Source organism: Protopterus annectens, chromosome 1.part1 (assembly GCF_019279795.1).
Source record: "Protopterus annectens isolate FY-2018-M chromosome 1.part1, PAN1.0, whole genome shotgun sequence".
Classification (NCBI taxonomy): Eukaryota; Metazoa; Chordata; order Ceratodontiformes; family Protopteridae; genus Protopterus; species Protopterus annectens.
The window spans coordinates 2,744,046-2,765,986 of NC_056726.1; the positions used below are offsets into that span (position 1 = coordinate 2,744,046).

Below are 21,941 nucleotides of genomic sequence, written 5' to 3' on the forward strand. Positions count from 1 at the left end.
GCATTCTGAATTTTGGTACCACCAGGAAGGCGTTCAGAATGGACAGATCTAAGATTGGGTGCCAAGTGCCCTCTTTTCTGGGTACCAGGAAAAGTCTGGAATAAAAACCTTGGTCTATCTGTTCTGCAGGAACAGGCTGAATTGCCATTTTGTTGAGCAGGGACTGAACTTGGTTTTGTGCCTCTGCCCACTGGTTTGTAAGAAGGTCTGGGAGCCCTTTTGGGGTTGACAGTATGTGGAAATAAAATTTGTACCCCTTGGATACTATGTTGAGGACCCATTGATCACTGGTGATGGAGGTCCAGTTTTTTACATGGTGGGCAAGTTTTCCTCCTAGGGTCACGAGCAATTGGGCAGAGGTGAGGAGAGGAGTTGAGAAGTCATTGTGAATTCTTTCCATAAAGGGATGGCTTAGCACTCCCTGTTTTAGAAGTGGAGGTACTCTGCATACCCTGAGACTGTAGCCTGGGGGGGGGTCTGTTTCCCCTAGGTCTAGTTTGAGGTGGCCTTGAGGGCTGGAAAGGATCAATGTTTTGAGGGGCAATGCCTACTGAATCTTGAAGGCTGCACTTGCAAAAAATCTTTGACTGTCTGCATAGACTTAGCTTTTTCTTCCATATTTAAAACCTCTTCTGCTTTGATGCCAAACAGATTGTCCTTGTTCAGAGGTGTGTCTCCAATAATTTTGATTTTACATGGTCTGGCAAGATCTGCTCCTTAAGCCAGGCATGCCTTCTGAGCACAGAACCTGTGACTGCTGCCCTGCAAGATGCTTCTAGGGCATCAAACCCACATTGCAGGGTATGCTTTCTGACCTGACTTGCATAGTGCATAAGCTCATGTAATTCTTTATTTTCTGCACAGTCAGGGAAGGTAGATACTTTTTGCTCAATAAGTTCCATAGTATGTTGCTGGTATTTCAGCATGTGGAACTGACAATTTAATGCTCTAATGGCAAGAGTTGCAGAGGTGTACACTTTTTTACCCAGTCTGTCTAAAGCTCGGGAATCCCTGTCAGAGGGGGTGGGATTCTTAGCTGCAGTTGCTTTTATTCCTTTAGGTCCTTGGGAGATGACCTCTGGGTCAGCAGCAGGATTTTTGAAATTAAATTTGTGTGAGTCAGGGACTCTGTAGTACCGGTCAGGTTTCCTGGGAACAGGGGGTAAAGTATCAGGAGTTAGAGTGGACTCCATAAAGACATCATCAACAACATCCAGAACAGGAGGGATACCCAAGGGTCTGTGCTGTGGTAAGTTTAAAAATTCCCAGAGTCTCTGTTTGGACTGAGGATAATCCTGGCATTCACAACGGAAATGCTCTCTCAAAGTATGTAGAGTTTCACCAAAAGAAAATCCTCTGGAGGGGAAGCAGAAGAAATGGATTCCTCTGCTTCTGAATCTTCAAAAGCAGATAAGGGCATGTCTTCATGATCAGAAACCTCAGAGTCGTCAGACTCTTGGTCAGATTAAGCTGCTGGATTTAAGTCTCTTTTTCTTTTAGCAGGGGAAGGCTGGATTCCCCTAATCAACATGATCAGGTCTTCTGCGATTTTAAGCATCTGTGATTGTGGCAAGGAAGCAGGCGCTTGAGATTGGGTTGTCAGTTTTTTTAGGTGCAGCTCGTACTCTTGGCCTTAAAAACTCAGTAGTTTTAGAAAGAACTGAAGAGACGAATGAAATTGTCGGCTTGTGTTGAATATTGGTAGAGTGAAGAACTTCTTCAGAAGCCGGTGCCTGCACAGCGGCTCTGGTCCTATCCAAGGTAGAGACATCCGCAGGTTCCGTAGTCAAGAAGAGTCTCCCAGCATATCAGACTCTGAACGGGTCTCGGTAGCAGTCTGCAAATCCATCGAAGCAGGCATAAGGAGCTGCGAAAGCACCTCACTAAGTACCGGTGAACTGGTGACTAACTTAACGGAAGTGTCGTCGGTAGTTTTGGACCTGTGCGGTCTGTCTCTGTCTTTATCCTTTCGTTTTTTCAGAAGATTAGTAGTCGGATGGCTTACCGAAGCCATTTCGGAATACGAAAATCGAGAACTTAAGTATTTAGCAACAATAAGGGCCAGACGACGAATAGTTCGGGTGATGAACAAAGCACAAAACCGGCAGCGATTTACATCGTGGTCTGGGCCTAAACAGGTGATGCAGTAAGAATGGAAATCTCGGTGTGGTATTTGCTTTCCACAGGTGAGACAATTGTTAACTTTTTCTGACATCGGTTAGAGCAAGAAAAAAGGATACTCAACGGGGTACTTAGCTTTAGAAGACTTCAAGACTACTCAATTTTGGAAATGAAAACTCAGGTAGCGGCCGACTAGCACTCATGCGAACTGATGTAAAGGCATCGACTGCCTGATTTATACCACTGACGACCTAATGTCAGTCCTGAAACAACAGCAACCGATGCAGAAATGCTAAGCCTCTGGTATTCGGGCCGACTGAGGGCTACCCCTGGCAGGATAACCCAAGTGTGATGACTGCAACACTGAAACGAACATCTAAACGCATTTAATTTCATTTGGCAGCAATACTCTCTCTAATCTAGTTCATCTGCATCAAATCTAGAATCATGACCATTTAATTGATCTATTACCACAAACTGAAATAATACTTCACATTTTTCTTTTTCATGTTTCAATTTTACATGTTTTGCTAAAGCATTACTTTCATTTGCCTTCTCTATGACTCAAAGATGTCCATACACTCTTAAAAAAATTCTCTAAGCGTTCTTCCTATATAAAATGCTGGGCATAATTCACATAATGCCACATATACCACATATTTTGATCTACAATTAAGTGAAGGCAAGAAAACATAAAAACTCTACAAAACTGTCATATTATATTGAGGCACTAAAGTTAACACTTATTATAAAAACAGATGGAGAAAGGACCATAATGAGTCAGGGCAAGAGAATATGGGGAATGTAGAGAGTGAGAGGTTAAAAAAGTTTATGAATTTAAGCTGAAAGTAGTTTTTATACATATGTGTGTGTTGTGGAAACAAGTCTTTACCTGGTGGACTGCTGGTTCCTTTTGTTTTTGGAGTGTGTGTGTGTGTGTGTGTGTTAGATATATATATATATATATATATATATATATATATATATATATATATATACACACACACATACACACATATACATATATATATATATATATATATATATATATATATATATATAAAACACGTGTATGTGTGCATATATTGTGTGCATCTCTATACATATATCTATATACATTTTATATAAATATATATATATATATATATATATATATATATATTATATATATATATACACATATATATATACGTAACTATACATATACACACACACATATATATATATATATATATATATATATATATATATATATATATATATATATATATATATATATATTATATATATGGGTGGCATTCATGTGATCTAAAGTCAAAATATTGAAAAGCTGTTGCTGGCACGTAATATCTAAACATCTAGAAGTCAAACTATTGAAAACTTAGAATATTCTAAATGAGACCCATATGCGCGCGCACACAACTGTACATGCAGACACACTGCTTGCCATCACTCAACATGCTGCACCTCTAGCAGACTGGTTAGTGTATAGACGTACACTTGTGTGCGGATCCAGGTCTAGTTTACAATATTAACCTCGGTTGTACAGAAGGCTTTCAACATGCCCCACCTCATAAAAAAGGGTATTTCATCCAAGAACAAGGAGGTCATAACATCCCTGTACTCCTCCCTTATCAGACCCATTATCGAGTACAATGCCTTCTTCGGCATGCATCTTACCAAGCACATACAGCAGTTGGGAGAGACCACAGAGGTTCCGGGCCATAAAAATCCAGGGTCTCAAACACCTATCCTATACAGATAGGCTAAAAGCCCTGTCCCTCTATTCAGTCTTATACAGATTGCTCACAGGTGACCTGTGTCTGCACAGAAGGCCATTTCAGACCCAGCCTTGATGGAGTTGCTGTGTATCTGTAAGACAAACTCCACCTGAGCAACCCGCACACGCAAGGCCTTAACCTGATCTGTGACATTAGCAGAACTTGTTGGCAAAATAGATGTGTCCCAAAGACTCCCCCGTCTGTGGAACAGACTCCCTCTCCATGTCAAGCAGAGTACCTCTCTAGCCATCTTTAAGAGGAACCTGGATGGGAAACAAAAAATATACCCCTAGGATCCCACCTGTGTCCCTGCTGGACAGGGGAAACAGGTGCTGACTTTGAAGGAACATGGGCAAAATTCTTGGCTGGGCTTATTAGGGCCTCCAGGCCAATAGCCTAGTATCATCCTATGAATCAAAATGGAGAGTCTTGCATCATCGAGAGAGAATTATCAAATGCTGAAAATAGACTACGAAACAACAACAAAACAAAACCATCTTTGGGGGGGGGGTGGAACAAGCCCCACTACACCCCCACACACACACACTTCCTGCTACTAACATATATTGCAACTCTCAGATCACACCACAGTGGAGAAAGGGCTAATTTCCCAATCCTCACTGCACCAGGATCTCAAATCACAGGACTGTCATGTTATTACCTCCGCTTTAGATAATGCCATCTTGATGAGGTGAGGTTTGCAGTTTTGGTTGTTCAGTATTTCTAAACTAGACCAAACACAAACACACACACACATATATGGTGTGTGACACATCTGTGTATACACAGGCAGCACACAGACTGCATTTATTTTTGTTAATGTCATCTGCCTGTGGTAGAGTACACTTATATGGTTAATGAATAAACACAAATTATAAATAGCCTATGACTAATGGCTCAGACTCAGACTGCAGAAGTTCACAGATGGAGAGAGAAGTCCAAACACTTTTTAAAATATGGAAAATATTTCTACTTACTTGCAGAACTATGCCCGATATGACATGTATTAAGCTGCAAGTATATATTGATATACAAGTTGCATATGTACTGAGAATCTTAGTTCATTGAAATGACTACTGCATTCAAATGTCTACTGCATCAAAACAAAAGCTTACAAATAATTTACTTAAAACACATCTGCAACTACAGTGACTATGAATTTAAAGTAAAAGGAAAAACAAATCATGACTGTGTTCGTAAATAATTTCTCTGCTGCCAGTCTAATCTGACTTTTTTGTAAATAATTTATCTGTTGCTAGCCTAATCTAACCTTTATGATCTTAGGACAAGAGGACTGAATCATTCAAAATAGATGCCTTTAAATTAAGTTAATATTTTGGTACTAGTAACATCACACCTCTTAAGATGCAATATATCCTCTTACTCAATGTAAATAGTGTGCAAATTTTACTTCTCAAACAGCACACAAGACTACTTACATTATATGTCTTATGTTTTGCACGTTGCATGTTCCTCTTACCCTTGTAACCAGCTGTTCACAGTCTTGAATTGAAATTAAATAAATCATACAAAACATTAGCAAACAATTTAGAAAGTGGCATTTTGAAAGAATCCCAAAATCAGCATGGAATTATTCTGATGAAGAAGCCTTTTTCCTCACACTCCCAAAAAGTCACCTATTTATTGCATCATGGCTTATGTAGGAGTACTAAATAGTGAATAAAAATACTGACCGCATCATCTAGGTTGCAGTTTGCTCCTTTCATTAGCAATTCCTGGACAATCTCCAGGTTCCCTTGCTCAGCTGCAACCATCAGTGGAGTCTGGCAATTCTGAAACAAAGAAGAAAATGCATGGTCACATTCAAATGCTGTTTTATTTTCACTTAACAAAAACTGCACTTCATCCACTGGTACTGCAAACACACTCTCAAGTATTTGGAACACTCTAAACAACTGTCAAGACTAAATGGCTGTCCTTGAAAAGTAAGCACTTTGTCAATGATGGTGGATTTGCCTCACTAATCTTGCAGTTGTACTGCAAAAGCTCACTGTCCCAACAGCAGCACGTTTCACTACTCTACAAAAAGCCTGGGTTTGACTAGTGGCCCACACTCAGAAAGGCTGGATGGAGGAAAATCAGATCAGGTGGCCAGAAGCCTATGCTCTGCTGATGCAATCTTCATGAATTGTGGTGCAAATATGAAGAGACAGAGTAATGTTAGTCCTCAAGCCTAACCTTTGTGGAACACTCGCGCACACTCTCTCTCACACTCACGTACACTCTTGCTCGCGCACACTCCCTCTCTCGCTCGCGCACACTCCCTCTCTCACTCGCGCACACACACTCTCGCACGCACACTCTCGCACGCACACTCTCTCGCACGCATGCACACTCTCTCTCCACACTCTCTCTCTCGCACGCACACACTCTCGCGCGTGCACACTACACACTCTCGCGTGCGCACACACTACACACTCTCACGTGCGCACACACTACACACTCGCACGTGTGCGTGCACACTACACACACACACGTACATATATGCTAGATGTGCACATTCTATCTCCATTCACAGCATTTAATCTCCATGGCCCTAGCGCCACTGTTATATGTTGGTTTGGGCTATGGCAGCAACAAGAGGAAGATGAGAGGTGTGACGCCCCTTCTCTGGGGCAGTGATCAAGGAGTCTCAGTCATTATGGACACCGGTGATGGATGTTCTCTTGGAACAACATTAGATGCACACAGTATTTCCAGATGCAGCTCTCTGCACCAAGCACAATTTCACGTAAGAACACACAGGGAACACATTCCCATCCTGGGGCTGGGTTTCCCTCTCTCCATCTCCAAATAAGACTCCCCACTAACTACAGCTGCAGAGTTGAGTCCTCAGCTGAGTGTTCCAAGCCAAGTCCTCCACCACCCTCACTGTGAAACCAGTGCTCTATGTCCCTGCTACAGACAGCTGACACACACACACATTTCCACACCCTGGCATAAAAAGAACACACAAAACTGGATGAATGGAAGGAGTAGCTACTGCAGCAGTGATCATATGAACATCGACTGTTATGGTAAGGTTCCTTACACAACTGTACTATGTTCATCATTATGATCACTGCTGCAGTAGCCTTAGCTATATGGGTAGATTACCATAGTTTTCAGTAACTGGGAGATGGAAAGGGAAAGTGTTCAGAAGTTCCTGGAAAATGGACCTTGCAAAGATTGTCTTAGACACGGAGAGAGTCTAATTTGCAGTGCTTTTGCAAAAGTCTGCACATGGAACCAAATTGCTGTTACTAAAAAACTTCTAGAATCCATCTCTTTCCAAAAAGCCATAGATAAACACAAGGCCCAGGTACAGTGAACCTTGACCTTACCTGCAATAATTTGTTTTGTTGGTAATAATAAAAAAGTAACAGCCTGAAACAACCACCTAATAATCTGCTTTGCCGCAGGTTGCCCATTCTTCTTTCTTTTACAAACAATGAACAGCTGTTCAGAAATTCTAAAAGATTTTGTTCAGTCAAGACAGTAACCAAACTGTCTGGACATTCAACATATGAAGTACCCTTTGTCCCTCAGTTTTATTTTCTGGAAAGAAATCAAGGAGATGGATAGACTGGCTTAAGTTAAACTCTGACACCATTTTAGCCATAAACGTGAAAACTAGATCAATAAGTTCATCCTCGGGGGGGGGGGGGGGGGTCAACTAGGAAGTAGATGGGCCCACCCCAAAAGCCCCCAGAAACACTGACTTTTCAGAAGTAGGTTGGGAAGACCAGACACCCTTCTGTTTAAGGATTTCCATGATGTCTCCGAAGGAGATGTCATCAGATGGCAATTGACAGGATCCTTTTTCTTCATCAAAGTCTGTGTCTTCAGTGAAGGACTCCATGCGGGAGTCTATGTGCTTCCTCTTGCACAGCTTCTTCTGCAAAACTTCTCCATGGGGTATTCCAGGGAGGTGTTGGAAGAATGGGAAAATTCCTCAGGGGGAAGAGTATGGAGGCTTTCCAGGGCAGGCTGACCTAAAGGAGCAGGAATGATGGGCTCAGTGTTTGGACCCGGTGAGGGGATGGATCTCTATGCAAAGAGAAAGCCTGTTCTACCACCTGGAAGGCTGACAGACTCAGGAAAACTGCTCCCATCCCCTCAGAGCCAAAGCAGCTGAGGAGGATAGGACAGAGCCGGCACTGGATCTCTGCCTTCCAGAAAGAACTGGACCCGAGCTGTTGAGAGCTGAGGCACCAAGAGGAAGGGATGGATCCAAAAGCATCTAAACTGAAACCTATCCCCCAGACCAGATGCCAACTTCTCAGATCTGAGACCCGCTCTGATCCAATGAAAGTGGCGCAGGGCTGGTCAGGGAAATCATCGGAGTCAAGGATGGGGCCTTCCTTGGATCAGATGACTCTCCCTGGTATCCTGGATTCTGGGACTCCAAAACCATGGATCAGAGAAGTAGTCTGAGTAGGCTGGGCAGGTGCACTCACATATCCGATAGGGGACAGAGGTGGGCAAGATCCCCATCAGGATCCGTATCCTGAGACACTTCCGCATCTTCCTGTCCATATCAGCCTCTGTCAAACTCACAGAAGATCTGGATGAAGCTGAGGAAGCAGGCCTGGGATGTTATGTTGGTGTCTGGAACAATTTAGGTGGAAAAGTCGGAGTTCAGCTCCAAGCCGTCTGATCCAAAGGTTTGGGATCTGAGCTGAAGTTCACGGCAAAGGAGAGGTTGTTCTAGTGAGTAGCTGCATCGGATCAGAAGAGACCTGTGGATCTGAGCTAGGTGTAACCTTCTTCGCATCCGAAGGTCTCTCTCTCTCTCTTATGCTTCTTGGAAGGCTCAGATAGAGGTCTCAGACACACCGAGAAGACTTTTTTTTTATTCTTTGGTGCCTTGGGATTTGGAGAGGGGATTGATCCCCAGAACAGGAAGGAGTAGAAGCAGGAAGCAGTCCTTTAAGGATCACCTTGTTGCTCCAATCCGAGAGATCTCAAGAGTTGAAGGAGGCACACACTTTCAACTGGGCCTTTAGATGTTCTGGCCCCAGACAGTGGATGCACTTCTTATGGGCATCCGAATTAGAGTTTTTATGCTCACAAGAAGTGCATCTCTTAAAACCAGTGGGTTTCTCAGACATCTTGGATGATGGCTTTAATTCCAAGGCACACAGCAAAGACAAACAGCAGCATACAGTTATCCATTAATTAAGAGAAAACAGCAAATAGGGAAACACAAAAAGGATGTTTTTTTTTTTAAACTATAAAGCAGGTACAAAGAGTGCAGACAGGCATGAGAGAGACAGAGACAAAGGATACAACAGGAAGAACCCTAACACTAGTGACAACAAAATACAGAATCAAGAGGGAGGACAGAATTATACCAGTTATCAACTTATAGGAGCTACAAATAAGAATTATAAAGCCATAAACTCAAAAAAGATAATCTCACAGCACCAAGACTCAAATCACATCCTGTCGCAATGGTGGCGAAAGAGATCTGAGAGTTAAGGATAGTGTACAGCATTATGGGTAGAGGGAGGAGCTCGAGACTTGGATCTAAGTCTTGGAAATGCAGCCATGTCAGACCCGAGAGTCGGATCCATAACCCATCAGTGAGGAAGAATGAAAGGGACAACATCAGCTCATTATTTTAAAAGGAGAACCACCAACGTTCAAGAAGAAAGTTGTAGTGGCTGTAATACCAAAAGATGGTAAAGACCCATCAGATCCAGCTTCACATAGACTCATTTTGATTCTAATTCTAAACCATGATTATGAAGTGTTTATGTCACTAACTGCTAAAACAATGACAAAGGTGTTGCCAAAACTGATAGATATGGATCAATGTGTTGCTGCAGAGGGGAGGCAAATATCTGACATTAACAAAGTACAGTTGTGCAAAATCTTACCATAAAGGTAGATGTTGTTCTATTCACTCTTGCAGTATTCCTTACAACAGGGATTCCCTGCCAATGGTGGCCCTACTTACAGCCGGTATACCAAAGCCTTTAGGTTGCTAAGGTTATGCCACACATTGCACATATGTTCCCAGCGTACAGCGAAGGACAAAGGTGCCATATGGATGTACCATCCTCAGAAGTGACAGCAGTAGGAATGCCAATCCAAGGATTACAGAGGTAAGAAGCACATCCGAAAGGGAAAAGAACAAGGGAGAGGAAGGAGGGAGTAAATACTGCAACAGTGAAGAGAAAGACATCTGTCATTATAGTAAGATTTTACACAACTGTACTATGTCCATTTCAAGTATTCCTTACAATAGGGAGTGCAAAAGCTCTGGAAGAAGAGAGGGAGGAGGAAGGACCACCAGAGCCCTCTAGGAACCCATGAAGAATGGTCCTAGCAAAACCAGATCTAGCCCTGGATATTGCATCCAACTTATAGTGTTTGGAAAACATATGCATAGAAGTCCAGGAGGTTGCCTCAAGAGTAGTGTTAGCACCTAAACCCTTGAAAAAAAGCATCAGAGGAAGCCACAGCCCTAGCAGAATGAGCCTTAACGAAGAAGGAAGGTTCTTGCCATGAAAAGAATAACGAAAAGAAATGGCTTTAGATATCCAACTGTAAAGGGCGAGACTGCTGAAGCCAAACTGACTTCAGAAACCACTGACGCTTTTCTCATGTGGAGTTTGGCTAAAGGGAGAATAGGAATGGTAGAGGCCATGAATCTCAGAGCTCTCAAAAATTCCCTGGCTGTAACTGAAACCAGAGGCAGAAGGGAATGAATGAAGACAAGGACACCAGCATTGCAACAGTCTGGATCCTACCTCCTAGAAACACATGATCCTTTCAGGAAGGACTTTTGGAAGTTTATATAAACCCCAGGCTTTGCAAGAGAGAAATGGCAAAGTGAAGATGCTGCAGAAGTATCTCTGGAGAGGAATCCTACAAAAGTAGGTTGTCTAGGTAGGGAAAGACCTATAACCCCCTTAGTCTGCAAAAAGCAATCACAGAAATGAGGCATTTGGTGAATACCCTTAGGGAGGCCAAAGGGCAAAGCAGAAAACTGAAAAATGCAAGAAGCAACAGAGAAATGTAAAAACTTCCTGGAAAGGGATGGAATATGGATAAGAAGATAAGCACCCTTGAGGTCCAGAGAAAGTAGAAAAGCCTGAGGAAACAAAGTCTGAAGGGACACCAAAAAGGAAGGGGGCTTCAGAAAGGTGCTTAGATGAGAGAGTGCCAGAATGGGTCTCCAAGTACCTTCTTTCCTGGGGACCATGAACATTCTGGAATAAAACTCCTTCTCCCTTTAAGAAACTGGAACTTCCTGAATAGTCCCCAGAGTAAAAAAACCCTGAAGCACCTCCTGAAAAAAAGGTTAATGGTTCTCCAGGGAGCTGAGGAATGCCCATGAAAGGGTAAAGATTTCCAGACCATGTAGTACACCAGGGGAATGATGTATAGAACCCAGGAATCCTGAGTAATCTTTAAACAAACAGGAAGGGACAGGGAAAGATGAAAAACAGGAATGTGGCTGAGGACACGATAGTTAGACAGCACCTGGTTTGTCAGGAAAAGGAGATTTCTGAGCTAATGGAGTCTGGACAGCTTTAGCAGGAGGAGCTCTTCTACCACCCTTCTTACCTTTGGGAGGAGGGTGAGACTGCCTACGAAGAGAGGCCGGCTTACTAAGGTAATTCCTTTGGAATTTAGGCACAGGAGAAACAAAGATATGTTTTAGATCTTGTAAGGCCTTGTCCTTTTCTTGTAGGGACTTAATTCTGCAGCAGCAGCACCAAACAATGCTGGTTACCCAGAGGAGCAGTCATCAACTTAGCCTTAATATCATCAGGCAAAGGTTGATGCCAAAGCCAGGAATATCTCCCCAACACAGAACCAACAACCTGCAGTTCTGGAGTGACAATCACCTTAAAATTGGGGGCAGCATATTTGAATATAAAGACATTCATAAGGCAACAATGAGTTCACCTGATGGAAACACAGTGAATTGATCACATTTGCATATCTCATCGATGGGTGAGTATGCTTCAAGATGTCACAGTACAATGGGGAGCTGATGTTGCATCTGATCACTATCGTGTGGTTGCTTCAATGAAAACAAAAGAAAATTCAAGAACCAAAAGAAAAAGCCATTATCTCCTTGATTTAACACAGACATGTTGACGTCACCAGATGTGCAAACGAGATACAACATCAAGGCCCAAAACAGATCCTCTGCCCTACAGTGTGTAAATGATGACACTGAACAGCAATGGGAACAGTTCAAGACAATCATCAAAGAGAGTGCAGAAGCAACAATTAGACATAAGAGAGACAAAAGAAAAGAAGTGTGGATAACAGCTGAAATTTGAAAGCCACTGATTCACGACATGATTGCAAATGAAGAAGAGAGCAGGCATACCAAACTGGCCAGTCATTAGACACTTTGAAGAATATAAACAGAAAGATAACCTGGTCAAGAAAAGATGCAGAATGACAAAAAAATTATGGGTTGAGAAACTGACAACAGAGGCAGAAACAGCAGTGGCAATTGGAAATTTCAGAGCATTATATCATGTTGCCAAAGAAAAGAAAATAGATTCTGTTATGGCAGCTAAGGATATGTGGGAACATATGAAGCAAAAGATGATACAAAAACTAAAAAAAAAAAAAAATGGAAGCTCTGTTTATGGATATGGAAAGCAAGATACAAGCAGTGAAAATATTTTTAGTCCCTTTAATTTTATGCACACATCAGGCATATTTTTAGCAGCCAGAAGAAAAGTTGTGGATAGCAATTAATAAAGAATTGAAAGATTTTATCTGGGACTGAAAGAGGGCAAGAGTCGTGTGGAATAAGTTGATCCTTCCAATAAAACAAGGTGGTTTGGGATTACGTAATTTAAATGGATATTTCAGAACTACACAGTTAACGTTCCCATACACAGCACAAGCAGAAAGCTACAATTCGAAGTAGAAAGGGATGATGAAACATGGGTGAAGCTCAAGAACTAAGGAGAGACTAGTATTTTTAATGCAGATCCTTAAGGATAATAACAATAGCTATACAGAATATTATACTCATAAAATAGCAGGAAGCATTCTAATAATTAAACCAACACTCGAATGGAGAAACAGATTCTGCTAATAGGGATAACTACAATTAGGGGTATACAGAAAAGGCAAAAGGGGACTGGAATTTACAGGATAAAATTGGCAAAGCAAACAAGATACTGTGAGCAAATAAACAGAGAGGGAAAGGTAACAGAACAGGAAGAGGCCAAGAAAACATTTGGGCTGCTAGCTAGAGACTACCTTCCCTATCAAGGACTGATACTGGAGTATAGGCAAACAGAAAATGATAGGGGAATCCTAAGTAACTCTAGAAGAGAAGCTGCCATTAAAAAAACTAATTAGTAGGGCATATAAAATACTGCAGGATAACTAGAGGAATCAATCAGAGGAGGATAGCAAAGATTGGGAAGAGAGACTGGATACTGGATAAGCAATTCACAAAGTAACAAATGGGGGGATTTACGTACGACTCCCAAATATGCAATAAAGTCTAGAATATTTTAAGATTTTTATATGGAAGTGTTTGCATAGGTATTTTCACACCCCAAGCGGACTCCAAAATTTTTTTCTTCAGGTGGATCTCAAATGTTGGAGGTGTGATGGGGAAGAAACATGTAATTAGGAACATATTTTTGGGGAGTGTAATGAGTTGGCAGACTTTAAAAACTACAAAAAAAAGGGGAGACAGCAGACTATATCATCCAATATTTATTAAATTAAATAGCTGAATAGCATAATAAAAATAAAAGGAAACAAAACAGACCGGTTTTGGCTATAAGAAGTACATAGTCTTCATCAGTGCAATAAAAAACAGAGATACATTGACTCCTTTTATAATGCAGCCTGTAAATTGGTCCATCATAGATCCTAATTAAAGCTACTCATTAAGCGCTGGTGGGAATAAGCCTCCCAACTTAATAATCCATTTCTTTTCTTTGTTATTCAGGATTTGGTGCCATCCCACTTTGTTTGTCCTGTTACCAATAATTCTATCAATCACAGTGAAACTAAAAACTGCATTCCTGTGTAACAGAGTGTATTTATATAGTGCATTAGTGATTTTCTTAATTCTCATATCACTGTAATGTTCAGATATTCTCAATTTGAGTGGTCTGGAAGTTTGTCCCACATAAAATGCATAACAGGTACATGTGGCAGGTAGATGACCCAGTCTGTACCGCAGTTAGCAAAAAATGAGATGTCAAATACATTGCTAGTGTTTTTGCTTGTAAACTGTTTCGACTTCATAACTTTTCCACAATGGGTACAGTGGCCACAAGGAAAACAGCCTATGAGTAAATCACCCATCAGAGTGGTTTGTGTGGGATCCTCCTTGGTTCTAGACCCATGTTTATAGTGACTAAAGTGTGATCCTAGATTCTTGCCTCTTCTGAAGCAGAAATAACATCTCTCCTGAAGGAAATCTGAAAGTTTGGTATCCGCTAGGAGGATATTCCAATGCCTTCGGACACTGTTTAGTAGCACATCAGTGTTTCTACTATAGGTGGTAAACAAATGATAGATTCATTACCCGGTTCCTTCTCCCTGTATCTCAAAAGATTTTTCCTGTCAAGTGTAAACACCCAATTCCTGGCGTGGTAGATGTTCCCCATTTTATAACTCCTGTTCTTGAACCTGATAGTTAAATCCTCCTTGTATTGTTCATAAGTAGCATCGTGTGAACACATATGCTTCATCCACAGGAACTGTGATTTGGCAATGTTCCTGCATGTGTGTGGTGGATGAAAGCTGGAAGCATGAAGAAGAGAGTTGTATTGAGGATAAAGGTAATGCTATTGGTGGTGTAATTAGCTGTAAATTGAATACCCCATTTGTTTTCATTGAGGTATCCCACAAACTCCATAAGGTATTCCGAATCGGATCTCCATACTAGCCAGCAATAGTCTAGGTATCTTCTCCAGATGTCAGTCTCATCTAGGTATATGTTATGTGCATTATCACAGATGAGTTGCTCCTCTAAGTGGGCTGTAAAGAGATTAACACATATGGGGGCAAAAGATGCAGACTACTCTGTCAGAAGTACTGGGTGATCAATCTGGTATAACTAAGGAAATTATTGTTTGAGCCATGATACATGATCTCAAATGCCTAGACTTTGTAAGGTCTTGGTGAGTTTAATTATGGTGGCTGTCAAAAAAACAATTACTAGAAAATGGAAATCAAAGTGTAAACCAATCAAATTAGAAGTAGTAAATATAGTAACAAAGATAAAACAACTGGAAGTAGGTCTTTGAAATGGGTAGGAGCAAACTGCACACAGAAAAACATGGGAACTGTGAGCACAATACATGCAGACTAATGTCCTAGTGGAGGAATGTGGTTTAAGGGAAGGCAGGAACTGAAAGAGCAATATATTATATATTATATAATGTAATATTCAACTGACAATGGCCATATAGAAGATTATTTGCGATGTATAATGTTTGCAACTGAAAATATGTCAATATGTTTGTTTCATTTATATAAATGCACAATTGCCTTAAAAAAGTTAAATAAGTGAGCACAGAATCCCTTGGAGAATATAGAGAAGGGCTGAAAAAATATGAGATATTCTCTAAATCAACTTTCCTTCCTAATGATACTTTTTGATAACCTCTGCAGCAGAAGGTCCAGAAGTTAAATTTCTATTTAAAGGAGAATTTAAAATGTCATTTTTGACATCTTGTGGGAGGTTCTGAGACCTCAGCCAAGCAAACCTACTTAAAACAGCACCAGAAGCTGCTGTCCTGGAAGTAGAATCTACAGAATCAGAAACACATTTTAAACAACAAGCACTGACTACAATAATAGAAACTAAACTATGCAGAGCAGATTTTTCCTGAAAAGAGGAAACTGATGCTAAAACATTCCTTACACTTTCACAATTAGTCAGGATAAACCAACATACGAGCCTAACAGTTTAAAATTTTACAAATCGAAGGCATACACTTCCCCCTCAAACTTATTAAAAGCTTTCCCATTCTTATTAAAAGGAGAAGGATTATAATTAAAATTTTCAACAGCAGCTGGATTTACTGAAATTATAGCTGTTGGGTGAGGTCTGGGATTGGTGGATAAAAACTTGAAAGACCAAGGAACGTTATACAAGCTGTTTTATTAGGGGCAGCAGGCTGAAAGAAACCACAGGATATCACAAAAACAACCTCCAAGTCTGAGAGAACTGGAGGATTAGGAGAAGGTTCAGGAAATTCCAGCTGTAAAAGTACAGTTGTGTACACTTACCATAAATGTAGATGTTTGAGTGTCTTCACTGTTGCAGTCATCACTGTAGGGTTCTCCCTGCCGGCAGGCAGTCCTCAGTCGGCCAGAATCCCAAAGTCTGGGTCCGGCGTCGGCTGTTCAGCCATACTTCCTGACGTCAGTGCACCAGGAGTACAAAGCTGCCAGCCGACGCCATGTTCTCCAGTTTTTCTTGTCCCAGATGTCAGGTGTCTAAAAATGAGTCAAACCCCATACCTTTGCAAATAAACCTCAGAAGAGGGGTGAAGAAGGGGACCACACAAATGAAAGAGTAAGAGGGGACAGGAGGGAGGGGAAACCCAGACTGCAACAGTGAAGACACTCGAACATCTACATTTATGGTAAGTGTACACAACTGTACTATGCTCGTGTTTCACTGTTGCAGTCATCACTGTAGGGTTGAATCCCAAAGCAGAAGGAATGGGAGGTGGTCACAAAGTAGAGGGGGCGGCTAGAAGGCCCTGCAAGACTGCAGAAGCAAAGCCTGCCCTAGACTTAAAGTATAGAGGTAGATTATAGTGCTTGGAGAAAGTATGCACCGAACTCCAAGTTGCAGCTTCCAAAATGTCTTTGGTGGGCACTCCCCTGAAAAAGGCAGCTGAAGTAGCAGCAGCTCTGGTAGAGTGAGTCCTAATTTTTCCTGGAATTTGCTTTCCATGGTGAGTGTAACAAAATCTGATTCCATGAGCAATCCATTTAGAAATAGTCTGTTTTGAAATGGCTTTGCCTTGGGAATTTGAAGCATAAGAAACAAACAATTGTTCTGTTTTCCTGATGTTCTTGGTTCTATCCAGGTAGAAACGAAGTTGTCTGTGTACATCCAAGGAATGCAAGATCCTTTCCCCCTTATTTTGAGGATTCGAGAAAAAAGTTGGCAGGTGGATAGTTTGATTTAAGGCAACTCTGGAAACCACTTTAGGCATGAAAGTAGGGTTAGTCCTTAAAGACACCCGATCTTGGTGAAAAATAATATAAGGTTCCACAGCCATGAGTGCTTGTAACTCTGAAACTCTCCTGGCTGAAGTTAAAGCTAGTAGAATAGCTGTCTTCCATGATAAGAACTTGATGTCAGATGTTGCAGCAGGCTCAAAAGGAGGTAGAGTGAGTTTTTCCAGAACATAGTTGAGATCCCAGGCAGGGATGGGAGGTGATATTGGGGGCCTGAGATTTTTAGCTCCTCTGAGAAACTGTCTCAAGAGTGGATGGGGAAAAAAATTGGAGGGTCTGTATAGTAATGTGCTGAGATAGCTGAGGCATGAATCTTTAAAGGAAGAGAAGGATAGACCCTTATGAAGCATGTCTGTCAGGTATAGTAAAATCAGAGGGATATTAGGAGTGAGTATCCGAATTTTGATCATGCATCCAGGTGCAAAATTTTTTCCATTTTCCTGCATAAGATTTTCTGGTGCTAGGGCGTCTAGCCTCTAAAATAACATCCATAACCTGTTTGGGAAGGGGAGGATTAATCAAAGATCCTGAATTCGCCAGGCTGCAAGGCTGAGGGTTTTGACATGAGAGTGCAGAACCTGACCCTGATGTTGGGGCAAAAGATTTGGAAGTCTGAGGTAAGACGCAAGGGGGGCCCTGGGAAAGATTCATCAGAGTTGGGTACCAAAATTGTAGAGGCCAATTTGGGGCCAGTAAAATCATCATCTTGGGCTTGTCCTGTCTGATCTTTAATAACACCCTTGGAAGAAGAGGTAATGGTGGAAAGGCATATCCCTGAGAGGTTTCTCCAACTGAATGAAAGTGCATCCACTTTCCATGCTGACTTGTGGAATGTCCTTGTGCAGAAAATCTGTAATTGATGGTTGAGGGTGGATGCAAATAGAGTCATGTGCGGGCAGCTCCAGACTGCTGTAATCATCCTGAATATTTGGGTGTCCAGCATCCATTTGTGAGGGTCTGACAGGTTCCTGCTCAGGCTGTCTGCCAAAACATTTTGTTTCCCTGGTAGGAACTGAGCTTGTAGGTCCACTTTGCAAGCTTGAGCTGTGTTCCATAGAGTCATGGCTAGTCTGCAAAGGGGGTAGGAGTGTGAACCCCCTTGCTTGTTTATGTACCACATAACTGTGGTGTTGTCTGTCCGTATCAGGAGTTGTCCTGGTTGTAGAAGATTCCTGAAGGCCAAGAGTGCGTTCTGAACCGCTAACATCTCTTTTAGATTGATGTGCAGATGCTTCTGATCCTTTGTCCAAAAACCTTGCAGACATTTTCCCTGCAAGTGGGCTCCCCATGCGTAGTCCGAGGCGTCCGTAGTTAGTATTTGGTTGGCCGGAGGCAGACTGAAGGCTTTCCCTTTGTTGTGAAGGCATGCCTTGGTCCACCAAAGGAATTCCTTTTGTAGACAAGGCAGGACAGTAATCTGTGTGTCTAGACTGTGGCGGTGTTGGGACCACACACTTTTTAGATACCACTGAATTTTTCTCATATGTAGTCTTGCATAAGGTATGAGGAGGATGCAAGAGGCCATGTAACCCAATGCCTGCAGGAATTTCTTTGCAGTCAGCTGGGCTAGTGATGCTAAGGTTTTGAAAGTTGAGGCCAGCTGTAACTGTTTTTTGGATGTCAGAAATGCCATCTGGGTTGTTGTGTTTAGAAGAGCACCCAAAAAAGTTATCTGTTGTGAGGGTGTTAAATTTGACTTTTTTATGTTGACAGTGAATCCCAGGAACTTGAGAAGCTTCTGAACAAATTCTAGATGCTGGAGTAAGACATCCTTGCTGTCTGCTTGAATGAGACAGTCGTCCAGATAAGGGTAGATTTGAATCCCCCTGAGTCAGCAAAAAGCTACTACTGGTGCCAGGCATTTGGTGAAGACCCTGGGCGCAGTAGACAATCCAAAGGGCAGCACAGTGAATTGATAATGATTCGAGCCGGCCCTGAACCTGAGGTATTTTCTGCACTCCTGTCTGATAAGAATGTCTAGGTATGCCTCCTTTAAATCCAATGTTACCATACATGCATTTTTGCTCAACACTGGCAGTAGCTGCTGCAGTGTAAGCATCTTGAATTTTGGAATCTCCAGGTAAGTGTTCATGAGAAACAGGTCCAGGATGGGTCTCCATGAATTTTGTTTTCTGGGAACTAGAAAGAGCCTTGAGTAAAATCCTTGCCCCATTTCTGTAAGTGGAACCAGTTATGTGGCCCTCATAGACCTGAGGGCATCCACCTGGTTTAAGGCCTCTGACCATTGGTGTTTTGGTAGGTCTGGCCATCCGTTTGGTCTTGGTAGGATATGAAAGTGGAATTTGTAACCTCTTGAAACTACATCCAGAGCCCACTTGTCTTGGGTTATGCAAGTCCAATTTTGGTGAAATAGAGAGAGTTTTCCTCCGAGTGGGGCTTCCAGGTAAGAAGTTCCTGCAGCCCAGCAGGGGGAGTCATTGAGTCTGCTTTCTATGCGTTTGTGACATCGTCCTCTCCACCCCTGGGGGTGGAAGCAGTCCACTGTCTAGGTCTGTAGGGGGTCTGTGCTTGGGGCCTTCCTCTGGAGCATCTATATCTACCCCTCTGAGGCCTGTCTGAGTAGGGAAAGGACCAGTTTTTTGTTGGCCAATTCCTACTAAATCTGGGGGGCTGTACTTGTAAGAAATCCTTAACAGTTTCCATGGATTTTGCCTTATCCTCCATTTTCTTTATTCCTTCCTCAGCCTTAGATCCAAACAAAACATTATGCTGAACAAGACCATCCAGTAACTTAGCTTTCACTTGATCAGGTAAATTTTGTTCCTTTAACCAAGCATGCCTCCTAATGACTGTGCCAGAGGCAGCAGCCCTGCAAGAAGCCTCTAAAGCATCAAAACCACAATGTAAACCATGCTTCCCCACTTGTTCAGTGGCATGCATCAAATCATGTAATTCCTTATTGTCTGCACATGCAGAAATAGAAGCTAGTTTTTGTTTCATAACAGACAGAAGAAATTGCTGGTATTTTAGCATATGAAATTGGCAGTTTAAAGCTCTAATTGATAAAGTTGCAGAAGTGTACACTTTTTTGCCCCATCTCTCTAAAGCTCTGGAATCCTTTATCAGTAGGAATAGGATTTTTAGTAAAAGCGGCCTTAACCCCCTTTGGACCCTGAGAAATGGTTTCAGGATCAGCAGTAGGATTTCTTGAAAAGGAACTGGTGAGAATCAGGAACCCTGTAATACAGGTCAGGCTTAGCAGGGGCTGGGGGGAAAGAGTCAGGAGTTAAATTAGCCTCAGAGAAGGCATCATCCACAATATCTAAAATGGGGGGATAGCCAGGGGTCTATGTTTGGGAAGAAGAATGAAATCCCTAAGTCTTCTCTTAGATTCCAAATATTCCTGTCCTTCCCAGTGAAAATGTTCCCTCATTTCATGTAAGGTTTCCCCAAATGAAAAATCCTCTGGGGGAGAAGCTGAAGGAATGGATTCCTCAGCATCAGAATCCTCATAAGGAGGGAAATAATAATCCTGGTCAGAGGAAGACACAGAAGAGATAGATGCCTGATCAGAAGAATCATAGTCCAATTCCTGCCTTGGTCTTTTGTCTGGTGGGGGATGTGAACCCCTAATCATGGTAATTAAATCCTCCACCACTTTAAGTAATTGTTTCTGCGATCTGGGTCCCGGATCAAAAGAAGCTTGACCTGGTGTCTTAGATTTGGAAGGAGTCTGTCTTTATCAGAAGCTGTGTAGGCCTGAAAACCCCCTCGGAAGCCGGTACCTGCACAGTGGCTCCAGACCCATCCAAGGGTACATTGTCCGAAGGTCCTGCAGCTGAAATATTCAAAGGCCTAGTTGGCTCCTCGTGGGAGTCAGTTTCTGCAATCGGTTCGGAAATGGCCGATGACAGGGGCTGCAAAAGCGCCTCACTGACGACGGCTGAACTAGAAGCTGGCCCTGTTTGTAAAGCGTCGTCTGTTTTGGACCTCGGAGGCCTGTCCTTATCCTTGCATCGTTTGTGAACTCCGGTAGTCGGAAGCATGTCCGACGACATTTTGTAATTAAACCCGTCTACCAAAGTAGTGAAAAGCAAAATCGTACCTTCGTTTAATCGTACATTGGTTAAATCTAGCGCAAAACCGACAACTAGCTACGTCGTGGTCAGGGCCTAAGCAAGGAATACAGTAAGAATGGAAATCCTTATGAGGTATTTGCTTCCCACAAGAAATACAATTATTAACTTTTTCTGACATCGGACTGGAGCAAGAAAAAAGTTTCCCCAACGGGGTACTTAGCTTTTGAGTAGAAGAAGTCAGTCTTCGGACTGAAGTTCGGGGAAAAAAAAAATGATCAGGAGTCAGCCGACCGGCACTTGCGAACTGCTTTCACCGTACGGCAAGAAAGACTGGAGAACATGGCGTCGGCTGGCAGCTTTGTACTCCTGGCACACTGATGTCAGGGAGTATGGCTGAACAGCCGACGCCGGACCCAGACTTTGGGATTCTGGCCGACCGAGGACTGCCTGCCGGCAGGGAGAACCCTACAGTGATGACTGCACCAGTGAAACACGAACATCATGCAGCCGATGCCATTACATCAGTTTTTCTTGCCCCAGATCAGGTGCCCCCCTAATGGGGAGCAAATAAAATTAAAAACACAAAATTATACCTCCAACCAAAAGCAAATACACCAAAAAAGGCTTTTAAGCATAGTAAAGGAAAGTAGAGGTATACCCAAAGAAAGGTAAGGGGCTGGAGGGAGGGTAACCAGGACTGCAACAGTGAATACACTCGAACATATACATTTATGGTAAGTGTACACAACTGTACTATGTTCTTCGTGTTTCACTGTTG

General features: G+C 42.3%; 1 protein-coding gene across 3 annotated transcripts in view; it reads right to left on the reverse strand.

Annotated features, from left to right (window-relative positions):
- The window catches only part of KIDINS220 (kinase D interacting substrate 220), a 2,951,961-nt gene that overhangs the window by 2,329,823 nt on the left and 600,197 nt on the right, over positions 1-21,941 (reverse strand). For all 3 annotated transcript variants that reach the window (XM_044073258.1, XM_044073248.1, XM_044073241.1), the window contains exon 3: positions 5,597-5,695. In XM_044073258.1, coding sequence (XP_043929193.1) covers positions 5,597-5,695 — 99 coding nt within the window. The remainder of the gene's footprint in view (positions 1-5,596; positions 5,696-21,941) is intronic.